At 43.4% G+C, this 20,310-nt stretch overlaps 2 protein-coding genes across 2 annotated transcripts in view; one reads left to right on the forward strand and one right to left on the reverse strand.

The window, feature by feature from the left end:
- The window catches only part of TREML2 (triggering receptor expressed on myeloid cells like 2), a 100,498-nt gene that overhangs the window by 17,944 nt on the left and 62,244 nt on the right, over positions 1–20,310 (forward strand). The window lies entirely within an intron of this gene.
- TREML4 (triggering receptor expressed on myeloid cells like 4) overlaps positions 12,932–20,310 on the reverse strand; it is a 50,257-nt gene continuing 42,878 nt past the window's right edge. Inside the window, exons 2-5 of the mRNA XM_023212768.2 lie at positions 19,445–19,789; positions 18,912–18,962; positions 18,364–18,421; positions 12,932–13,031 (exon numbers count right to left, since the gene is read on the reverse strand). Coding sequence (XP_023068536.2) covers positions 12,932–13,031; positions 18,364–18,421; positions 18,912–18,962; positions 19,445–19,789 — 554 coding nt within the window. The remainder of the gene's footprint in view (positions 13,032–18,363; positions 18,422–18,911; positions 18,963–19,444; positions 19,790–20,310) is intronic.

Genomic DNA, 20,310 nt, shown 5'->3' on the forward strand with positions numbered 1-20,310 from the left:
CAAGGATCAAGAATGGCAGTTTCTTAAGTCTCAGGAAGGGTATGAAACCCAGGGCATGCTACCTCCAAGGGGAAGTTTCTTCTCACAGTCTCCCAGCAGCCCCGTAAGTTAGATTCAGGGATTGGAGAGTCAAGGTGCTCTCCCACGTCCTGGATTGTATGATTCCCCAGTGGAAAAGTGGACCACAGAAAGACTCTCACTCACTCTCTCCCATATGGAAGGGTCTCTTCTGGTTCCCAGCTGGTCCCAACTACACAAGCTTCCTGTTTTCTTTCTATTTTCCTTGATTTTGGACTTTTCTTTTGCTTTTCTGTTGAACTCTCAAGTTCCCTCTTGGATATTGTATTCAAAGTGCGATTGTCTACACACTATTTTGTTCTTCTAAGTGTATGAGGTGTGGTTAAAATGCTTCCAGGCAGCCATCTTGGAAAACACCTAGATATTATTCTGTGTTAGAAATTGCAAATATCTTGTCTCAGTCTGTCATTTGTCACTTGTCAAGCTCATACAAGACAAGGCTGCGCCAAAGCCAAGTCCTGACTGATTTGACTGCTAATAATGCAATTAGCCACCTTTTTTTTTTTTTTTTTTTTTTTTCGAGAAGGAGTCTCGCTCTGTCGCCAGGCTGGAGTGCAGTGGCGCAATGTCAGCAATGAGCCACTTTTACTTTCAGTCAGTTTATTATTTACATAGACAACAAGGGAAAGATTAGGCAAAGGTGCCAGCTCCTCATGGCTCTTGTCCCACACCCCAAAACAAAAGAGGCCAGACAACTGCAATATGAGTTGTGGGACATTCCACTGCTGAGGAGTGCACTCTAGAGGCAGATAAGTGGTTTCATAACCTGCAGCCCTATTCTGAGGTATGGGATAGAACCTCTGGCCTCATCAGAACTCAGGAGGGCATGAGGAACTGTCTTTCAGGGGAGACAGAGAAGTTACTGGGCCATGGTTCTCACAAGCCTCCCTCCTTTTATGTTCTAGGAGGGTCACAGGCATTCTGCCATGCTTCAAATTACCTGTACTTCATGTGTCTGCCAATGTGACCTATGTGGCATATGCATGGTTGTCAAGGCAATATCATGGAGCTGTTCCCCTAAGTTGTTTTCGTCCACAATATATTTTGTCAGAAAAAGAATTTTTTTTTTTGGGAATAGAAACTGTGTGTACCCACATTCAGTCTTGACACTGAGAATTGAAATCACACCTTTGCTGTCTACATTAACATGACTTTACTATTCGGGTGTCTGTGTGAATATTACTTTACTGAGAGTTTCCTTGTCCAGGAAAATGGTTTGCTTGTTCATTACAGGAACTTCCTGAAAGATTCATCACCTCTTTAATGGAAAGCATTAAGAGATAGTTGGCAACCTAAGATTCTTTGAATCCCCCACTTCAAAATCCTCATCTTATTGTTTCTACCAATGCAATACTATTTGACCGTGATCCTTACTAAATCATAGCCCAGCCCTTGCTTTGAAAGACCTACCTTAAATCAAACTTCTCAATAAATCCTAATCTTGCCTTAAAACATTCCCAAAGTTTTGTCAAGGTGGCTATTTACATTTAAATTAATAAATGATAAACAGAAATTCAGTCCCTCACTCTCACTTGTCTCAGGTCAGATGCTCAATTATCACGCATGGCTAGTGGCTACCCATGTTGGACAGGGAGAGAGAACATTCCACCATCATAGGAAATGCTGCTTTATAGACTTTTGCCTCAACATAAATAGTCAATTAAAAAGCATTCAGTTCCTTGTTATAGATTTAGCTTCTTAATACAGATTAAACATTTTATAGCACAATGTGCTTTTACATTTAAGTAGCTTGGATCATAGTTTCCATTTAATTAAAGCAGATTTTCCTCTTAAAGGGAAAAAAATCACATTAATTTTTTTTTATTTCAAAAGAAAGAGTTTTTATTCTTTCTCCTTCCTCAGTCTGTTTGTCCTTTCCTCTCTGAGTTTCTTTCTGAAGTGTTTTTAAAAAATACTGAGATGGGCTTCTTTTCCAGAAATTCTGATTCTATTGGTCTGTGTATGAGGACATACATATTAGTATTTTTTAAAAACTAATCAAACAAGGTAAAAACCAATATTGCACTTAGTCCTAACATGTGGCTCCTGCTGAGAGCTGTTAGGTGAGCAATGTCTTCCAGCTCTGGGTTTCTAGCATGCCTACTGAATTGACAAGGAAGCTAAAGCCAGAGAGGGTTCCTGACTCACCCAAAGTCACAGTCAGTTAGTCAGGCCGACACTAGATCCAGGGTCCCTCACTCAGAGTGCTTTCCCACTACTCATCAGGCCCCTGGGGTTGGGTGAGCTCCATTGGAATTTGGGGAAGATGTCATTTCCCTCTCTTTAATACTCAGGTTGCAAGAAAACAAGGAAGGTGACCTAGGGAGAATGACAGCCTGGCTGAGAGCCTCCCCTATTCGCCATCACCACCTCCTTCTTCCCCTGGACATTTCTACCCAGACTAAAGTGACTCAAGTCTGCTCCTGCCCCACCCTCCCCTTTCCCTCACTCCCACATTCTTTTAGTACACGGACTGGGGAACAAAGTACTTGGTGTCCAAACCTAGGGCTCAGAGGCTGGGAAATCATAGTTGATGACATTTGCCACATTTAATGTTGACTGTGGACAGGAGTGGAGACATCAGCAGTTGACTTGGGTGGAGGCTGGGTCATGGTTCTTGGGCTGGTATACAGTGGGCTCACGACCTTAATGCTAGTAGGAAGAACTGTGGGAATCTGATGCATGTTTTGAGTAGGATTAACATTGGAGGCAGGGGTACCTAAGAGACCTGTGAAAAGGCACATTGGATGAATCGATGGATGGATAGATAAGTGGGTGATTTAATGGATAAACTATTTGGAAGTGGGTGGATGGATGAATGGGTAGGTGGATAAATAGATGGATGAGTGGAGGGATGGATAGGATGTAGGAATAATAAGTAGATGAAAAGATGGATGAGTGGGTGAATGGGTAGGTGTTAGGGTAAATGGAGCTAAGGAAGGGAGTGGACATGGCCAAGAAGCAGGGTTTTCTTTTGCTATAACCTAGGAATAGTGTATGATCAGCCTAGGTTAGAGTCAGGAAGAAGGAAAGGAGGAAAGGAGGGAGGGAGGAAAGGCAGAAAGAAGGAAGAAAAAAATAAATATTCAGGCTATTCAGTTTATTGGATCTGTACTTGCTTGCTATTCTTCATCAATCCATATGCCCCCAACTTCTTCAAGAATAAATCCTTGATTATTTTACCTTATATTATTCATTCTACCTTGGATTCACCTATGCCTGTGGCATATTGCTTTATAAGTTATCTTTTATTAATGTATTCCATATGTACTTTGTTTTCCTTAGGCTTAGAATTCCCCTGGTGTTAGGAATTTAAACCTTCTCCCTCCTTTCTCTTTCATTATTCTTCCATCCACCATATTTCTCTAATGCCACCTACCACCTTGCATCATAACCCTTCCTCACATACTGTTTCTCTGGCCCAACTGTGGGCTCCTCCAGCTCAGGATGGGATCTCAAGACTTTTGAGCCCCCATCCAGGGCCTAGCTTAGCCCTTTGCCCTCCAGGGAATGGGTATTGAGCCAAAGCTTGGACATTGAAGATTGAGAAGCTTATTGGGGTCCTCTAGGTGCCCATTTGACCAAGTGGCTGGGCACACTTAGCAATAGGGAAAAAGCACCACTGTTTCTGACCATCACAGAAAAAGGCAGGAGAGCTTGGCAACTCTAATTTCAGGAGGAATGCCCAGGGGCCTTAGGATTAGTGGTGACCCCTAACTTCTCATTTTGAAGCTTAATGACTCTCAACGGATAAGGGCAGGTCCAGGGAGAGGACCCAGGTCCCCTGAGCCCCTGGCTACTACACCTCCCAGCCTCACACCCTAAGTGTCATGTCAGCCTCATTGTTTAGCTGTCTCCTATGTCACATTTCTCCCCCGCAACTCCATTACTCAGTGATTTTTCTTGACTACAGCCCTTTGAGAGGATGCTGGGAGTTAGGGTCAAGGGTAGGGATGTCTGGAATGGACCATTAAGCCCTTTGTGCTTGAGCATGTGGAAGCTTTAAACTTATTCCAAACAAATTGAGGAGTCCTATTAGTAGCAGCAAAAATGTTAAGGGCAATATGTATGATGTGGAAGGAAGAACCAAAAGCCAGCAGGTCTGCGTTCTGGGGCTGGCTCTGCCCTTCAGCAGCAGGTGACCTTAGGCCAGGGGCTTTTCTTCTCCATGCCCCCAGTTTTCAGTGATGAGAAGGTGGAAGAAGATTTCTAGGATCCTCTCCAGCTTTAACACCTTGTGATTCAGGAAGTCTGAGACCCACAAATAAGAAGGGACAGAACTCACCTTGAGATACCACCGGGCAGATGATTCTGACAATGGAGATCTCAGGGGTTAGAGATTCCACACCCATAGAATCCCAAGGCCTCTACTCTGAGCTCAGTCATGGTGATGGTGAAGATGCCATAGAGGTGATCATCCTGGATGAAGAATCGAGGCTCCCAGGTTGCTGTCCTGGGACTGTCCCCTACTATGGCACACATATTGGCTGATATTTTCCCGCACCAGCTTTCCACCTGTAAATGTTGGGAGGGCTGGTACTGCTGTTTTACAGAAGTTGCCTCGCCCTCCAGGCTGGGAGGCAACTCTGTCCACTGTGCTCACAATGGCCGCTCTGCCCATATTCATACCCTTCCTAGTCCATCCTTGACAAGTGCCACTACATACTTAAAAATAAGCTGTGACATGCCTCTCTTAACTCTCCAATAACTTCCTCTTGTACTTAGAATCACCCAAACTTTATCTCATGGGCTTCAGGGCTGCTTGACTTCCCAGCCTCATCAATCACTGTCCGCACTCAATATGGAGCTACTAAATAAGCCTTTTGTTCTTGGATTTTTTTTTTTTTTTTTTTTTTTTTTGAGACAGAGTCTCACTCTGCTGCCCAGGCTGGAGTGCAATGGCACGATCTTGGCTCACTGCAACCTCCGCCTCCCAGGTCCAAGCCATTCTCCTGCCTCAGCCTCCTGAGTATCTGAGATTACAAGCATGCACCACCACACTCAGCTAATTTTTGTATTTTTAGTAGAGACAGGATTTCAACCATGTTGGCCAGGCTGGTCTCAAACTTTGGACCTCAGATGATCCACCTGCGTCAGCCTCCCAAAATGCTGGGAATAAAGGCGTGAGCCACTGCGCCTAGCCAAATAGGCCTTTCTTATACAAGCCAAGCTCCTTCTGACCTCAGGACCTTTGCACATGCAGCCCTTACCACAAAGTGCCCTTCAAAGCACCCAGATTTCAACAGGGCTGGAGAACACTCACCATTCAGGGGTCAGCTTGGTGTCATCTGCTCAGGGGAGTGTTTTCTGATTCTCAGTACTTCCACAGCTCCCGCATTACTGAGTTACTTTCCTGTTTACTGGTGTTTTTTTTTTTTTTCTTACAAAAATTTGTTATTTGCAATTATTATAGAGCAAGATTGTGTCTGTTTTTTGCTCACTACTGTATCCTTAGAGCCTAGAATAGTGCCTGCCACATAATAGGGGCTCAATGAATTATGTTGAAGCAATGAATGAATAAAACACAGCACAGACAGTGCCAAGTTTGAACCTCATCTCAGCCACCTGCTAGCTCTGGGACCCCAGACAAGCTCAGAGTCACATTGGGTTTTCAGGTCTCATTATCTTCATCTATAAAATGGTGACAATAGTGGCATGAATAGTGCCATAAGGGCACTTTGAAAACACTACACTGCAACATGACCATTAATGGATTATTATCCTTATTATCTCTGATGTTAGTGGAGTGTGGGGCAGGGAGGACTCCCTCCACCCATCCCAGTGCCCCTGCAGCCTACTCACCTGGAGACACATCCAGCTGGATGCCCATCAAGGGGTACAGGGTCCCAGAGGTGTTGCGCATGCACCAGTATCGGCCTGAGTCCTGGAGCCTGAGGGCCTCCATGGTGATGTTGACCACCTTGGCCTGGGCATCGTCCTGCAGCAAGTAGCGGGGCCCTTTCACCCAGACTCGGGCAAAGCCAAGCTCACACTTCTTCTTCCTGACTTTGCACCAAACCTTGCCATCCACGCGACTTTTGTAGCCCTTATAGGAACACTGCACAGACAGAGTCTCCCTTTCAAGGAGCCTCACTTTTGTGTATACGCTGTCAGCAGAGGGGCCTGCGGAGACAAGACTTGTTGAATAAGGTCTGGCAAGAGGAGAGGAAGAAGGCTTCATGAAGGTTGAAGATCATGGTGAAGGGCGAGGTGGATATTGTCCTGCTGTCATGAAAACCACAGACTGATGGGGAAACATAACCCCATCCTCAGGGAGTTTTTCCCAGCCTGAAGGGAGGTAAACGGGCCCTGAAAACAGCTAGCTCCCAGTATTATGGGGGACACACAGGCCCCCCTCTCAGGGAGCTTTCAGTCCGATGGAGAGGCAGGTATATCCTTCAGGGAGCCCCAGGTCTAATGGAAGATACGCAGCACTTACACTCGGAGCTCCATCAGACACAGCCCCTTTCCTCATGGTATTTTCTAGTCTGATGGGAGAGTGACAAGCTCTGTCTTCAGGGATTCCCAGGGAACTCATTTTTGTTTTGTTTTGTTTTTGTTTTTGAGATGGAGTCTCACTCTGTCACCCAGGTTAGAGTGCAATGGCGCGATCTCAGCTCACTGTAGCCTCCACCTCCGGGGTTCAAACGATTCTCCTGCCTCAGACTCCCAAGTAGCTGGGACTACAGGTGCCCGCCACCACACTCGGCTAATTTTTTGTATTTTTAGTGGAGATGGGATTTCTCCATGTTAGCTGGAATGGTCTTGATCTCCTGACCTCGTGATCCACCCTCCTCAGCCTCCCAAAGTGCTGGGATTACAGGCGTGAGCCACCATGCCCAGCCATGTTCACTCTTGTAAATAACCTCTTACAGATTTACCTGAAATCTTTTTGGTTTCCCATAAAGTTTGAGTTGTGGGAGGGGTTCCTGTACTCTCACACATGGGTGTTAGTGCACATACACTCACACTTACACACAGTCTTGCTTTCTCTCTCTCTCTCACAAACACACGCCTATGCACACAGTCTCACACATCCTCCAGCCGCCTCTCCTTTTCCCTATCCATGCGTCTCCTCTATCCCTCTCCTGCCTCTCCTTCTGTCGTCTCTACTCATCACCAGCTCCCTCTAGACTCCTAGTCTCTTGTGCAGGCTTCCTAAAGCCACCACAGTGCTTTCGCTCACCCACCTCATCTCAAGAGCCACTTCCTCCCCTGCCTCCAGCCTCTGTCAGCATGCAGGAAAGCCCCATCAACTTCCCCCTGCTCAACCCTGTCTCGCCTGTGCTGCTTCCAGCTCCAGTGGAAATGACCCAGCACTTTGCCCAAGACCACACCCTTTACTTACCCCAAGGCCTAGAATCAGAAGCATCGATTTCTGATGTCCAGTACCTGTGCCATCTACTCCTTCAGTGTGTGGGGATCCAGCTGGACCCCCGTGGTTATGTATGCTCCCCCTACTCACCAGTGCCATGTTTCTACTCCTTACATGGGACTGTCAAAAGGTAAACTGAGGCACAATAAAATTGTAAACAGATTATTTGAGCAAACAACAATTCATGAATCAGGCAGCTCCAAACAGAAGAGGTTGAGGAGTTCCACTGGGGGAATGCAAGGGGAAGACTCCTACAGGACAAGTAAAGTGAAGAAAATATTTAACTGGTTACAGTTATACAGTTCCCTTATTTGGCCTATCCTGTTGGAAAGACCCTAGTTTTCTACATAAGCTTGTTGGCGTCTTCTGACTGGTTGAGCTTAAGTTCTGTTCTTCCTTAATATACATATTTACAAGAAAAAGCTCAAGTTTCACTGATGTTTGCAAATCAAGCAAAGTTGAGGTCACTTAAGAGGCCCTACTGGTTTTGTCTGCTCAGGGACTCTTCAGGCCTGATCTCCATTTTCATTCATTTTAACAGGACTCAGAGCAAAAAGTCCTCAAGCTTTCACGGCCACAATCTTAAACTGACGTTGGACCCCCAAGCTCCAAGCAAAGTCTATCTCGGCTGACCCTAAGCTTTTATAGTCTCTTAACTCATTCACTCACTTATTCATTCATTCATTTGTTCATTCCTAAAACCTCATTGCTATGCATGGGGCTAGGTAGGCACTGGGGGCACAGGAATGAGACACAGTTGTCATCTGAGACCTCTCAGCTCACAGGTGTGTTTTGTTTTCCTTCTTCACTCTTCCTTTTTCAATGTTTCCCACCCAGTCTCAGAACTTCCTGAGCTCCCTGAGTTCAGAGGCCACCTCCCCTCCCCAACACACGCAATATGTTCCTTCATCCCTTCCCCCATTAGAACAGTAAGTTGCTTTGGGGGCTTCATGCATTTGCAATCCATGCTTCTATGAAACTGATACAGTGTGCCCAGCACTGAGCCAGGGATCGTCGAAACTCTGACCCTCGGGATCACTGTGCTGATAAGGGTACAAGGAATCAAATACTCATTCACTGATTGAGGAAGTATGTACTGGATTCAACCTTTCTTAAGGGAAATTTGGAAGCATTGGTCAAAGTCATTAAAAATATGTATACATTAGACTTTTATGTTCAAAATGACTTAACATAACAGTGTATTTTGTTTACATTTATTTTTCCCATTAAAAAATTAAGTTCTAATTTACATATAGTACTATTCACCTTTTTAATGAACAGTTCTAAAAATTCCAGGTATCCAATGCCATAATCAAGAGAGAAGGGTGCCATCATCCCAAAAGCTTTCTTGGATCAGTAACTTTATGTCTTTGACCAAATTTGAGAAGCTTAGACATTTCTTTGAATAATTTTTTAGTCCCACACTTTTTCCCCTTTGCTTCTGGGACTCTGATGATGCAAAAGTTAGCTCTTGTGGTAATGTACCACAGATAGCTGAGGTTTTGTTCAATTATTTTCAGTCTGTTTTCTCTTTGTTCAGTCTGAGTAAATTTCTTGATCTGTCTTCTAGTTCACTAATTATATCCTCTCATTTCTACTACCCTATGGTGTCCATCTAGTGAGCTTTTAATTTTGGTTATTATAGTTTTTAGTTCCCAAATATCCTTTTGTTATTCTGCTACTGATTTCTAGTTTAATTCCAAGAAACTCTACTGAGTTTGTTCTTTTCTTGTTTGTTTTCTTTATGACTTACTTTGGACACAGATTAGTTTTAAAATTTTAATTTTGGAGAATCTCTCAGCCTTTTTTCTCTATGATTTCTGTGTCTCTTATATTGGCTGCTTATGCCCATCCTTACTAGAATTGAATCCTTATAAAGTTATTTCTTTTAGTTATTTAATATTTTCTCATTTAACACTTAATTCTTTGATCTATTTAAAATTTATTTTAGATTATAGTAGGAAAAGAGGGTAGCATTTAATTTTTTCCAAATAGTTAAATATATGCTGTTTTCATTGTTAAATAAACTCATTGATGTGAATGGCTATCTTTGTGATATAATAAGTGTATCTATATATTTGGACGGTTTATGGCAAACTCATCAACTCTATTTACCTCTGGGGCTTCCTTAGGTAGTGAAATCTGTAGTAATTCATTGATCCTCAAAAAAAAAAAAAGGGGGTGGGAAGGGAATGAAAGATGAGAACGCAAGAAAAATTACCAAATGCTATAAAAGATAACAAATTGAACAAATTTCTTATAGAGAAACAAATTGAATAATCTATTACAGAGAAAGCAGAACCAGTGGGAGAACAATGATTTAAAGAAGCATAGTAGATATTCTCAGAGCATAGTAGATATTCTCAGGACAATATTAGAAGCATAAAACAGGAGCAAGCAATAATGAAGAAGAAAAAATTAGAAATATTGATTAAGAAAATCATCATTGTGGAAAGAAAACTCTGAATGCAATGACTAGCAGAAGAATGAGTACATAAGGGAAAGAGTCAAGGAGAGCTCCCTAAAGGCAGTAGGAAGGAATAAAGTGATAGAAAGTGTAAGAGAAACATTAAGAGGTGTGGGCTTCCCAACCACTCCCTGACTCTTATCCCACTTTTTCACCCCCCAAAAAAAAGAAAAAGAAAAAGAAAAAAAACCCGGATAATTACCCCACATTAAACACATTATAATAAAAATTTCAAAAAAAATTATAAAATGTTCCAGAGATAAAATTGGTCAGTAAAGATGAATAACTATCAGATTATTATCAGACATTTCCATAGCAACACTATGAAGATAAGAAAACCATAAAAAATGTTCAAAATTTTAAAGAAAGATACATTTTTTTTAGATGTTAGCTTATGACAGAATTTACCACCTGCTTGAAAATTGTGGTTAAGGGAATTATGACAATTTTGAGGCCAAGAATGTTAAGAAAAAATATTTAAAAGTTATAGCTAAATGCTAGCTCTTAGCATCTGATTAAAGAAGATCTATTTTTATTTAGTCCATTTTTATCCCACTACCAATGTTCTTTAAGTGAAGCTCAATATTTCCATACTACAAGTGAACTTCTCCCAACCCACTGCAGTTGTAAAAGTTCAATAAATCAAGAAAGGATTGGGGTCAGCCACATACGACTGAAAACCAAATAGCAGTGGCTTCAAGACACAATTGTTTAATTTTAGGTATCATTTTAATTATGAAAATTTCCAAGCATACACAAAAGTAGAGATCATCATATATCTAGCCCCACGTAGCATCACTCAGCTACATTTATTTTTGCCGTCCATTTTTTTTTTATTGGCAATACCATTCCAAGGGTTGTGCTATGTACTTCACATAGACTCAAAGAAAACACATAATCGCTAGTGTCTAGATTCTTGGTTCAGGCAACACAAGCTGGCAGTATTAATTAGATGTCTGAGATCCTACAACCCAGCTGATGCCACCTGTGTATAAGTCCTAAAGGAAATCTCAGATGATTCCACAAGAGAACGTGAAGGAGGGTATTCATCACAGCATTATTTAAGATATAAAGAAGTGAAGGCAAAAAAGTACATGCACGCTGGGTTGGGAATGATGCACTATGGGATATGTACACAACGGAATAAGCACTGAAAAAAAGTGGACTGTGTATATGCGCCCAGCAAGGAGTAAGACAAGCATATGAAAAAGGTCTATCACGATTTCTTCTAAGTAAGTTTAAACATAGTCACAGAAAAAAAATACTGCATGTTTTATAAGAATACATTCAAATTTAAAGTTACATGCCAAACGCATTAGAGTGGTTGCCTCGGAGAGGAAGGCAAGTGGAAATAAGGAATGAGGATTAAAAAAATAAAGAAACAAAGCAAAAGTGATGCCTCTCACAGATAGGTGATGATCATGTGGCAGGAGCTGAGATATACATGAAGAGACTTTTGTTTGATGTCTCGTCCCCAAAAGAGCAAAAGAAAATGGTGCTCTATTTATAGTGGTCTTTTTCAGGGCTGGCATTCAGCTGCTATGCACTGGTACCTCAAACTGGTTGTTCATGGTGGACCCCCATTCTGAGTGGTCAATCCCAGTCTCACTAGATGTTAGTTGGAAAATGACTGTACCTATTCTTGCTTCATAAATGTGTGCTCCTCTTCTCTTCCCTAAAACATTTATCTTTCACCTACCATCAATTATCGTTAGTTCAACTTGATTTTCTCTTTTAGGCTATGAATCTCACATGTTAAGTAAACAGAATTTGGGCCCCAGATTATCAGATTCCATTTATGATGAATGTTCTGGGTCCTGTTTTAGGCTACTGAGTCGCCTGCTCATGTCATTTTAACTCATCTAATTTTTTCTTTTACTTCTAGATCTTCTTCAGCTTTCAGTCTGCTGATTACAGCCTTTCTTAGTTTCAATTTTATCATTTATTTTTAAGTCATTTCTCTCTCATTTAGGATATCCGAGGTGGGAGGGGAGGAAGTTGAGGGGATACACCTGCTTTCTTGCTCAGCTGCCCCTGACACATTTCGGTTCAGAGGCTGAATTTAATTAAGCACAAGAGGAAATTCATAGGACTCTCGGGCAGACCACAGGCAACAAACAGGGAAAATGGGAGGGATCCTGGAGACCTGCCCGGGCGGGGCTGAGAGAACCAAAGAGTGCTGGAGAGGAGACCAGGCGCTGCTGAAGTTGCTGAGCTGGGCATTGACCCGGATGCAGAAACCCCTGCCCCAGGTCTTCCCAATGGCAGAAGGCAGGGCAGCGGAAGTAGATCTAAGAGGGTTCCGGGCAGGGGTGAGGGATCACCACCGCGGAGATACGGAGCTGAAAGTTCTCCCCAACAGGCTTAATGCTGGCCTTTCCTCACGGGGAGGTGGGGCCTGATGCTTAGGGCAGCTCCCAATAGCTGGGCAGGGGAAGAACTGGGATTCATCCTGGATCCACGCTGTGGCTCATGCACCCAAGGGTCCTGGGACAAGACTGTGCTGGGACAATCAGAAACCTCCGTCACGGCTGTCCTGAGACGGGGCAAGAGGGGGAAAGTCATGAATGGAAGTGATGTTTTTCTGATCCTTTGTCTCACCCTGTCCCTGTTACCTGTTACTCCTTTTCCCGCCCCTCCCCCCACTTCTCCCAGTCCTCTGCTACCTTCCCTTTCCCTTCCTGTCGCCTAAACCTTCTACCCAGGCACTCTCAGCTTTGTCCTCCTGGTCTTTTTTCCTCTTAGGACAGAGACACAGGCAGAGCCCTGGGATGGGACTCCCAGAAAGCCTCTGTCTTTTTCTAAGGTCTGCGTCTGCAAGAAGGCAGAGATTGCAAGGAAGCAGATATTTAAATTGTTCCCAGCTGTCATTTTTCCTGGCTCTGTGATCTGGCTGCTTCTTCCTAGCCATCTTTCTAGGAACAGAATCTGGCCCCAGCTCCATTGCCCCCTAGACCAAATCCAGGCCCCTCTCACCTGTGGCACCTGCAGGTCAGGAACACAAACAGGACTCACAGCATCAGGCCCTTGGCCATGAGGAGTCCACATAGCACAGAGACCAGCAAACTGGGGCCACCTGAGCCAAGGCAGGCGGGGGCACTTGATTTCCTACAGGGAGGAAGGAGAAAGGAGGACGGACTTGGGCCAGGATGTCACCACCTCCTGTGGTGTCCCTAAGCCAGGCAGGCCCTTTGTGGTTGAAGCTGTTTGTAGAAGGGCTCACCCTGAACTGACTATGACACAGGGGCGTGGGGCAGGAGCCACAGAGGTCTCTGGGACTGAGAGGGGATCCGGTCAGAAGGAACCTCAAAGTCTTGAATGGAGGAAAAAGCTGGCCAGGGGAAGAACAAGGGATTGGAGTTCAGGGAAGGGGAGGGATAGAGCCAGGGGAGCAGGAATTCTCCCTAACCAGGTCAGGTAGGACCGGACCATCAGGAGCCTCTTAGGAATCAGAGCCAAGTGCATCTTCAAGACAAGCCAAGATATCACACCTGAGGGAATGAGGCCTAGAGACTGCACAGGACCTGACCAGACCCTTAGGAGCAGTGACAACACAGACCTAGACCTCCTGTCTGTTGGTCCCAGGGGTCCTCCCTGGTCCCCTCTGTGTAGCCCCCACTCCTGGCCTGCCTAGCTCTGATTCTAGGAATACCCTGTCCCAGCAAATCTGCTTTTCTCTTGTAGCCTCAGTAACTTTCTGCTTCAGTGTTACTTAATATATAGTAAAGTCAGTGACCTCTTTTTATTTTCACTTTTTCATGGTTGACTTAGCTACTCATGTATATTCTTTTTTTCTGTATAATTTTAGAGTAAATTTTTCAAGTTCTTTACAAAAGTAAACAAGTTGTGTTTGGGATTACATTTGAAGACTCTTTAATTTGGGAGAAATTGACATCTTTACAATGTTACTGCCTCTTCCAAAGTCATGGATTATTTCTATTTATTCAGATCACGTGTCATTTTTTAGCATTTTATACTTTTCTCCAAATAGGTCGTGGTTAAATTAATTCTTTCTAGAAACTTTATAGACTGTGACTGTAATGAAAACTATCTTATTTTTCTAAATGATTATTCCTCATAGCAATCGATTTGTAATGTATGTCAGTTGATTTTGTCTCTGGCAGCCTTGCTAAACTCTCTTGTGACAACTAATAGTTTGTTGTTTCTCATTCTTTTTCTAGGTAGATGATCCCATCATCTGCAAGTCATGACAGTTTTTCCTCTTCTTGTCTAATCTTCTTTCTTGTAACCTGTTTTGCTTTCCTTCAAGCATTGATCAGAACCTCTAATATTTTAGAAGACATTTATGGTAGCTGTGAAAATCCTTAATTTGAGTTTATACCTCCAATAAGTAATCTTTATTGTAATCATTGGTGTACAATCTTTACCAAATTTTCTGTTTTTATTTCTATTTTATTAAGAGCCTTTTCATATAACACAAATGTGCAGAATATTCCCAAATGCTTTTTGTGCAGCAGTTGACTTTTTTTCCTGTAGTTTATGAATTTGGTTGACTTATGTTAATAGATTTTGTAAAGTTGAACAATCCTTTTTGTTCTGTGATAAAACTCTCCTTGGTTTTAATCAGTCTTCTTTTCAATGCACTCTTGAATTCAGTTAGCTAATGGTAATTTGGGGATTGACCCCATGTGCATCAGATAAATGAACCTGTAATGTAATTTTTTTGTATCCCCTTTAATTAGTTCTGAGATTTTGATGACACTAACCTCTTCAAATGACCTGGGCCGTTTTTGCTTCTTTTCTATTTTCTGCAACATCTAGTATGAAATATATATCAAATGTTTCTTTAAAAATTGGGTTTCCTGAAAACCATGTGAGTCTTGAATTTTCTGTGAGGATGGGTCTCATCAACCATTTCAGTTTTCCTATTTATTCATCTATTGAAATCTGTTTCTTCTTGTGTTAATCTTGGCAGTTTATATTGTTAGGAAATTGTGTGCTTCTAGGATTTAAAACAACAAGATTTTATTCAGGATTTATTTATTTTAAAATCTCTGTAGAATGAGTGTGTGGTTATTTTCTTCTTTTTCTTTGATTTGTTGTTTATTCATTATCTTCTTTTGTCTTGGCAAGAACATGTCTATCTTAGTAAACTTTTAAAGAATGAATTATGAATTGCTGTGATCTCCTTTCTCAATCGTTCAATTACATGATTCTTTGGGCTTGCTCTGAAGCTCATGTTCCATCTTCTTGAGATGCTTCCTTAGCTCATTAATTTGAAAGCTTTCATGTTTTCCAGCAAATGTATTCAAAGGTACTGATTACTCCCTAATATTGTATGCCTCATACTTTTTGATATATAGTGGTCATATTATAATTTATTGCATACTTAAACATTCATATATGAATGTATCAGTAAATAGTTTGAAAAGTGCTATTTTATCTTTACTTCTCTTATGCATTCCTAATGTCATTGCATTAGGTTTGGAGAATATATTCTGTGTCATACTGATTCTTTAGAATTTCTTCACGCTTCTTATATGTCCTCATACAAGGTGTCCTTTTGTAAATACATTCCATGTGTTTGAAAGAATGTATACTATCTGTTTTTATTATGTAGAGGGTTATAAACATATATATGTGCACTTATACACTATATTTATGAATACTGTATTTTATAAAGCATACATAATATATGGAATCTGGCTGCACAGCAGGAGGGTAGTGACTGGTGAGCAAGGGAAGCCTCGTAGTATTTATGGCCTCCCCATCGCACTCATCACTGCCTGAGCTCCGCCTCCTGTTAGATTAGTGGTGGCTTTACATTCTTGTAGTAGCGTGAACCCTATTATGAACATGTGAGGTTTCTAGGTTGCACGTCCCTTAGGAAAATCAAATGCCTGATCATCTGCCACTGTTTCCCATCACCCCCAGATAGGACTGTCTACTTGCAAGAAAACAAGCTCAGAGCTCCCACAGACTCTACGTTATGGTGAGTTGTATAATTATTTCATTATATAGTAAAATGTAATAATAATATAAATAAAGTGCACAATAAATGTTATGCGCTTGAGTCATCCTGAAACCACCGCCCACCTCCAAGTCCATGGAAAAATTGTCTTCTGCAAAGCCAATCTCTGGTGCCATAAAGGTTAGGGAGTGCTGGTCTAGAATGTTATTTTTCAATGACCATGAATGTATTTTCTCTTGTTCTTCATTTTGCTCTTAGCTGCCATTTCTATGAATTAAAAAAGATAAAAATAAACTTTCCCAAGATACTGGGCACACTTACTCCCTCACTTCTAGCAGCGTCTCCATTGTTTATTTTTCATCCTAGCTGAATCCTTCCTCCAGGACTGTTTTCAATGGGGATCTCTGCATGTGGCAAACCTTCTGAGACCTGGAGAATCCAGAGGTTTTATGATTTCACATTGGAGTGACAATTTGGCTGAATACAAAACACTGGATACAAAGTTTTTCTTTAGTGCTTTAGAAATATTACTCAATGGACTTCTTTAGTGTTCCTCTTAAGAAGTCTAATTCGTATTCTTTTGTAGGTGATCTGAAAGCGTTCAGACATTTCCCTCTGCTTTTTAAGTTCTTCCCATTTACATAACGGATGTAGAGGTATTTTTGTGTGTGTGTTGGCTGTTTTCCCCTATTTGGCAATGTATGAATCTTTTCAATTTGAGATCTTTTCTTCTATAATTTTGAAAAACTTTCCTGGATTCCTTCTTCAAATATTTCTTTCTTTCATCCTTTATCTCCCACAGGGGTTCTTGATACCCATACATTAGTACATCTACTCTTTTCCTTCATGTCTCTTAACTTCTCTTTGATTTTTAAATCTTCAGTTCTTTCCAGGAACTTCTGTGAGAATTCCTCAACTTATTATAGCTCACTGGCCAGCCACGACCATACTTCATCACATATATTGTGGTCTATAATATTTTTCACAACTATGATTAGTATTTGGCTCTTTTTTTCCAATGGATCGTCCTCATGATCCACATAGTTCATGTTTCCCCTCACCCCTTTAGCCAGACTGATCACAGGTACTTAAGTTCCTGGGGAATGGGTAGTTCCCGTAGTTCTGCTTCACAGGTTTCTATTGTTGGGTGGTTGCCATTCTTTTAAGGTAGTGCTTCTACTAAGAAACCTAGGTATTTTGGCTTGTGAATTCAGATTCCACTGGGCATATTAGATACGGATCTGGTAATGGGGAAGAACGGAAGACTAAATCCTCTAGCCGTTGATGGTTAAAAATGAGAGAAAAAAGTCCTAAAGCAACAGTCCCCAACATTTTTGGCACCTGGGAACTGTTTTGTGGAAGACAAATTTTCTACGGACATGAGAGTTGAGATGGTTTCAGGATGATTAAAGCACATTATATTTATTGTGCACTTTATTTCTATTATTATTATGTTGTAATATATAATGAAATAATTATACAACTCAACGTAATGTAGAATCTGTGGGAGCCCTGAACTTGATTTCCTACAACTGGATGGTCCCATCTGGGAGTGATGGGAGATAGTGACAGATCATTAGCCATTCAATTATCATAAGGAGCATGCAACCTAGAACCCTCGCATGCACAGTTCACAACAGGGTTCATGCTACTGTGAGAATCTAATGCTGCCACTGATTTGACAGGAGGCAGAGCTCAGGCGGTAATGCAAGCTATGGAAAGAGGCTGTAATTCAGATGAACTTCAGTGGTTCGCCAGTCACTCCCTAATATATGGCCCAATTTCTAACAGGCTTGGGGACCACTGCCCTAGAGCACAAGACCCCAGGGACCCCCATTAGCTGCCATGCTTGTTCTCTGGTTAGGGCTTCACCTTCAAACTCCCTGAGAGATAGTCTTGTTGTAATCCACCCGCACTGGAGTTTGCAGGAGGAGAGGGCTAGGGAGCAAATGCTCTGGCGGTTGGTTGTCTATTTTCATCAGTCGCTCATGGCTTTTGCTGTGCTCCATGGTCCCCTAGAGCACCTGTGACCTAGTCTATTGCAGCCTATTCCTACAGTGAAGGGGAGGCCGTGATGGCCTCAAAACCCATGACTACAAGGATAGAAGCAGAATTTAAGAGCATTCCTCTCATCTTTCTCTGGCTGACATCTCCAGCCACCATCTGCCCCAGGCTGCAGTCACTCTATTCACACTCACCCTTCAACACACCAACACAGCCTCCAGTTTCCACATTTTCTGGTTCCATTTTGTCTCATTGCAGAAATCCATGTTGAACTGTCTTTTCCATGGTTTCTCCACAATTAACAACCTGCATCCTCTTCCCCTTTCCTCTCTACCAAACTTGGAGTCATGGCCTGGGGACTCCACTGCTGTAACCTATGTCCCAACCCACCCAACCCACCAGAGAAGGATCCTTGCATGCCCTGGACCTGATTTGAAGGTTCAGGAGCTAATCAGGTCCTCCCTTCCCAAGACCGCTCTCCCATTGTTAAAATATCTGACCTATCTGGTCTGAGAGCCATTGATGGAGGGATGGCTAGAGGTCCCCTCTGGAGAAGTGATCAGAACTAAGGAGGATACAAAGAAGACAGTGGCTGCCCAGGGGACCAGAATAAAGGATGGGATTGGGTCCCAAAAGTGTGAGAGGAAAGGGAGAAGGACCAGAGGTAGCTCATAAGGGTCCCTCAGGCTAAGGGTAACTGAGGCCTGAAATCTCCATACCCAGCTAAAGTTAAGTCTGGCACTGTCCTCTCCATGCTGGCGGGAGGCCAGTGGCAGGAGGGCTGGGACACACGTGTGCAAGGTGTCCCATATGGACTTCCCTCTAGGGACACCTGCCCAACATCATGAGAACATAGCGATCTTCTGATCACATCAGATAGTGCATGTTTCTCTCCCTGGGAGTCAGTAGGCCCTGAAGGTAGCTTCCCACTGGCCCAGGCCCCAAGAGATCAGTCCTCAGAGGTAGTCCTCCCTGGTTTCCCCTTCCCTGAATCTGAGGCTCCCAAGCTGCCTGGTGACCCTTCTAATCTCCCCCCACTGAGGCCTCCAACCTACCTGTGCTTGTTGCGAGCCGGGGGAAGGTCCACATAGGAGACGTTGTTGGGGCTAAAGAAAAAAGCAGACAATGACTCTCCAGGGGCCCAGAAGAGAGTGGGGTCTACCCCATACATGAGAGGAGGTAGGGGCCCAGAGCTAGACCCTCAGGATGTCTTAGGCCGGGAGTATCCTGTGCCTCAGATCTGCATAACAGAGCTGTGGGTGTATGTGTGTGTTAGTGTGTGTGTGTGTGTGTGAAAAGAAGAGTTGTGGGTGTGCCTGTGTAACACAAAGAGAGACGCAGAATGACAGAGAGACTGTGTCTCTGTCCAGGGATCTCTGGGGGTATCTTCCCAACAGTTGAGGCCAGAATGTGCCAGGTGAAGGAGAGGTGAGAGTCCATGTCTAGGGACAGGATCTTTGCTCCCTTCAGGTCAGAGCAGAAGACCTGGCAGGATGGGGGATGACAGAAGCATGGGAGGGGGTGCATGACATTTCCTTCAGGTCCCTGGGGGGTGGCACAGAGGTATTTCCTCAAGAAAAGCGCTCACCTGGAGACACCACCAGATTGATATCTCTAAGAACAGTGATGACTTTTTTGGAAGTGTTGTAAATTCCACACCAGTAGAATCCCGAGTTGTTCTGTGTCAGCTGAATCATGGTGATGTTGAAGAAGCCAGCGTTGGGCTCATCCCAGATTGTGTAACGAGACTTCTGAACTGCTGTCCGGGGCTTGGAGCTGGTGACAAGTATGGTACACCGATCTGGAGATGTCTGCTGATACCAGGTCTTGGACTGATAGGGTCCTGTCTTGGGTGAGTACTGGCATTGTAGGAGGAGGGTCTGTCCTGGGTGTTTGTGAAGTTCTTCAGGCACGGTGCCATTTACCCAGGAACCTGCAGAAAGATACCGAGGTCAGAGCTCTGAAGGGACCCAACCTCCCCCATCACAGGCTCGGGAAGGGGAGAGGGAACTACTTCTGATGCCCACACATGGAAGAGGGCCCCTAAATTCTGTCCTGTGGTCACAGAGCCACGCTGCTTCCCTGCCCCACTCATTCTTCATCCCACTCCTTATACCCCCTGCCCTCTTTCCTTCCATGTTACCTGAGGCCAGGAGCAGCAGCAGCACAGGTGGAAGCAGCGGGTGTGGACCCTCCCAGGCCATTCCAGCCCAAATCTGTTTCTGACAGTGGAGGAGAGGATAAAAAAGGGAGTCCTCTCAGGAGAGGGAGTCAGATGCTCTGCCTGATTCTGCCCCAGGTTCCCAGTGTCTCTTATCTGGGAAAATTGAGGAAGGTCAATGCCTTGACTGAAATGGTTGGCCTGGGAGGGCGGGCTCTGCAGACCAGGGGAGGAGGGGCAGCCAGGCCTGGACAGCAGCCATCTGCTACAGGGCCTGTCTCTGGGCCTGGTCA

This window comes from Piliocolobus tephrosceles, chromosome 5 (genome assembly GCF_002776525.5).
Source record: "Piliocolobus tephrosceles isolate RC106 chromosome 5, ASM277652v3, whole genome shotgun sequence".
In the NCBI taxonomy this organism is placed as follows: domain Eukaryota; kingdom Metazoa; phylum Chordata; class Mammalia; order Primates; family Cercopithecidae; genus Piliocolobus; species Piliocolobus tephrosceles.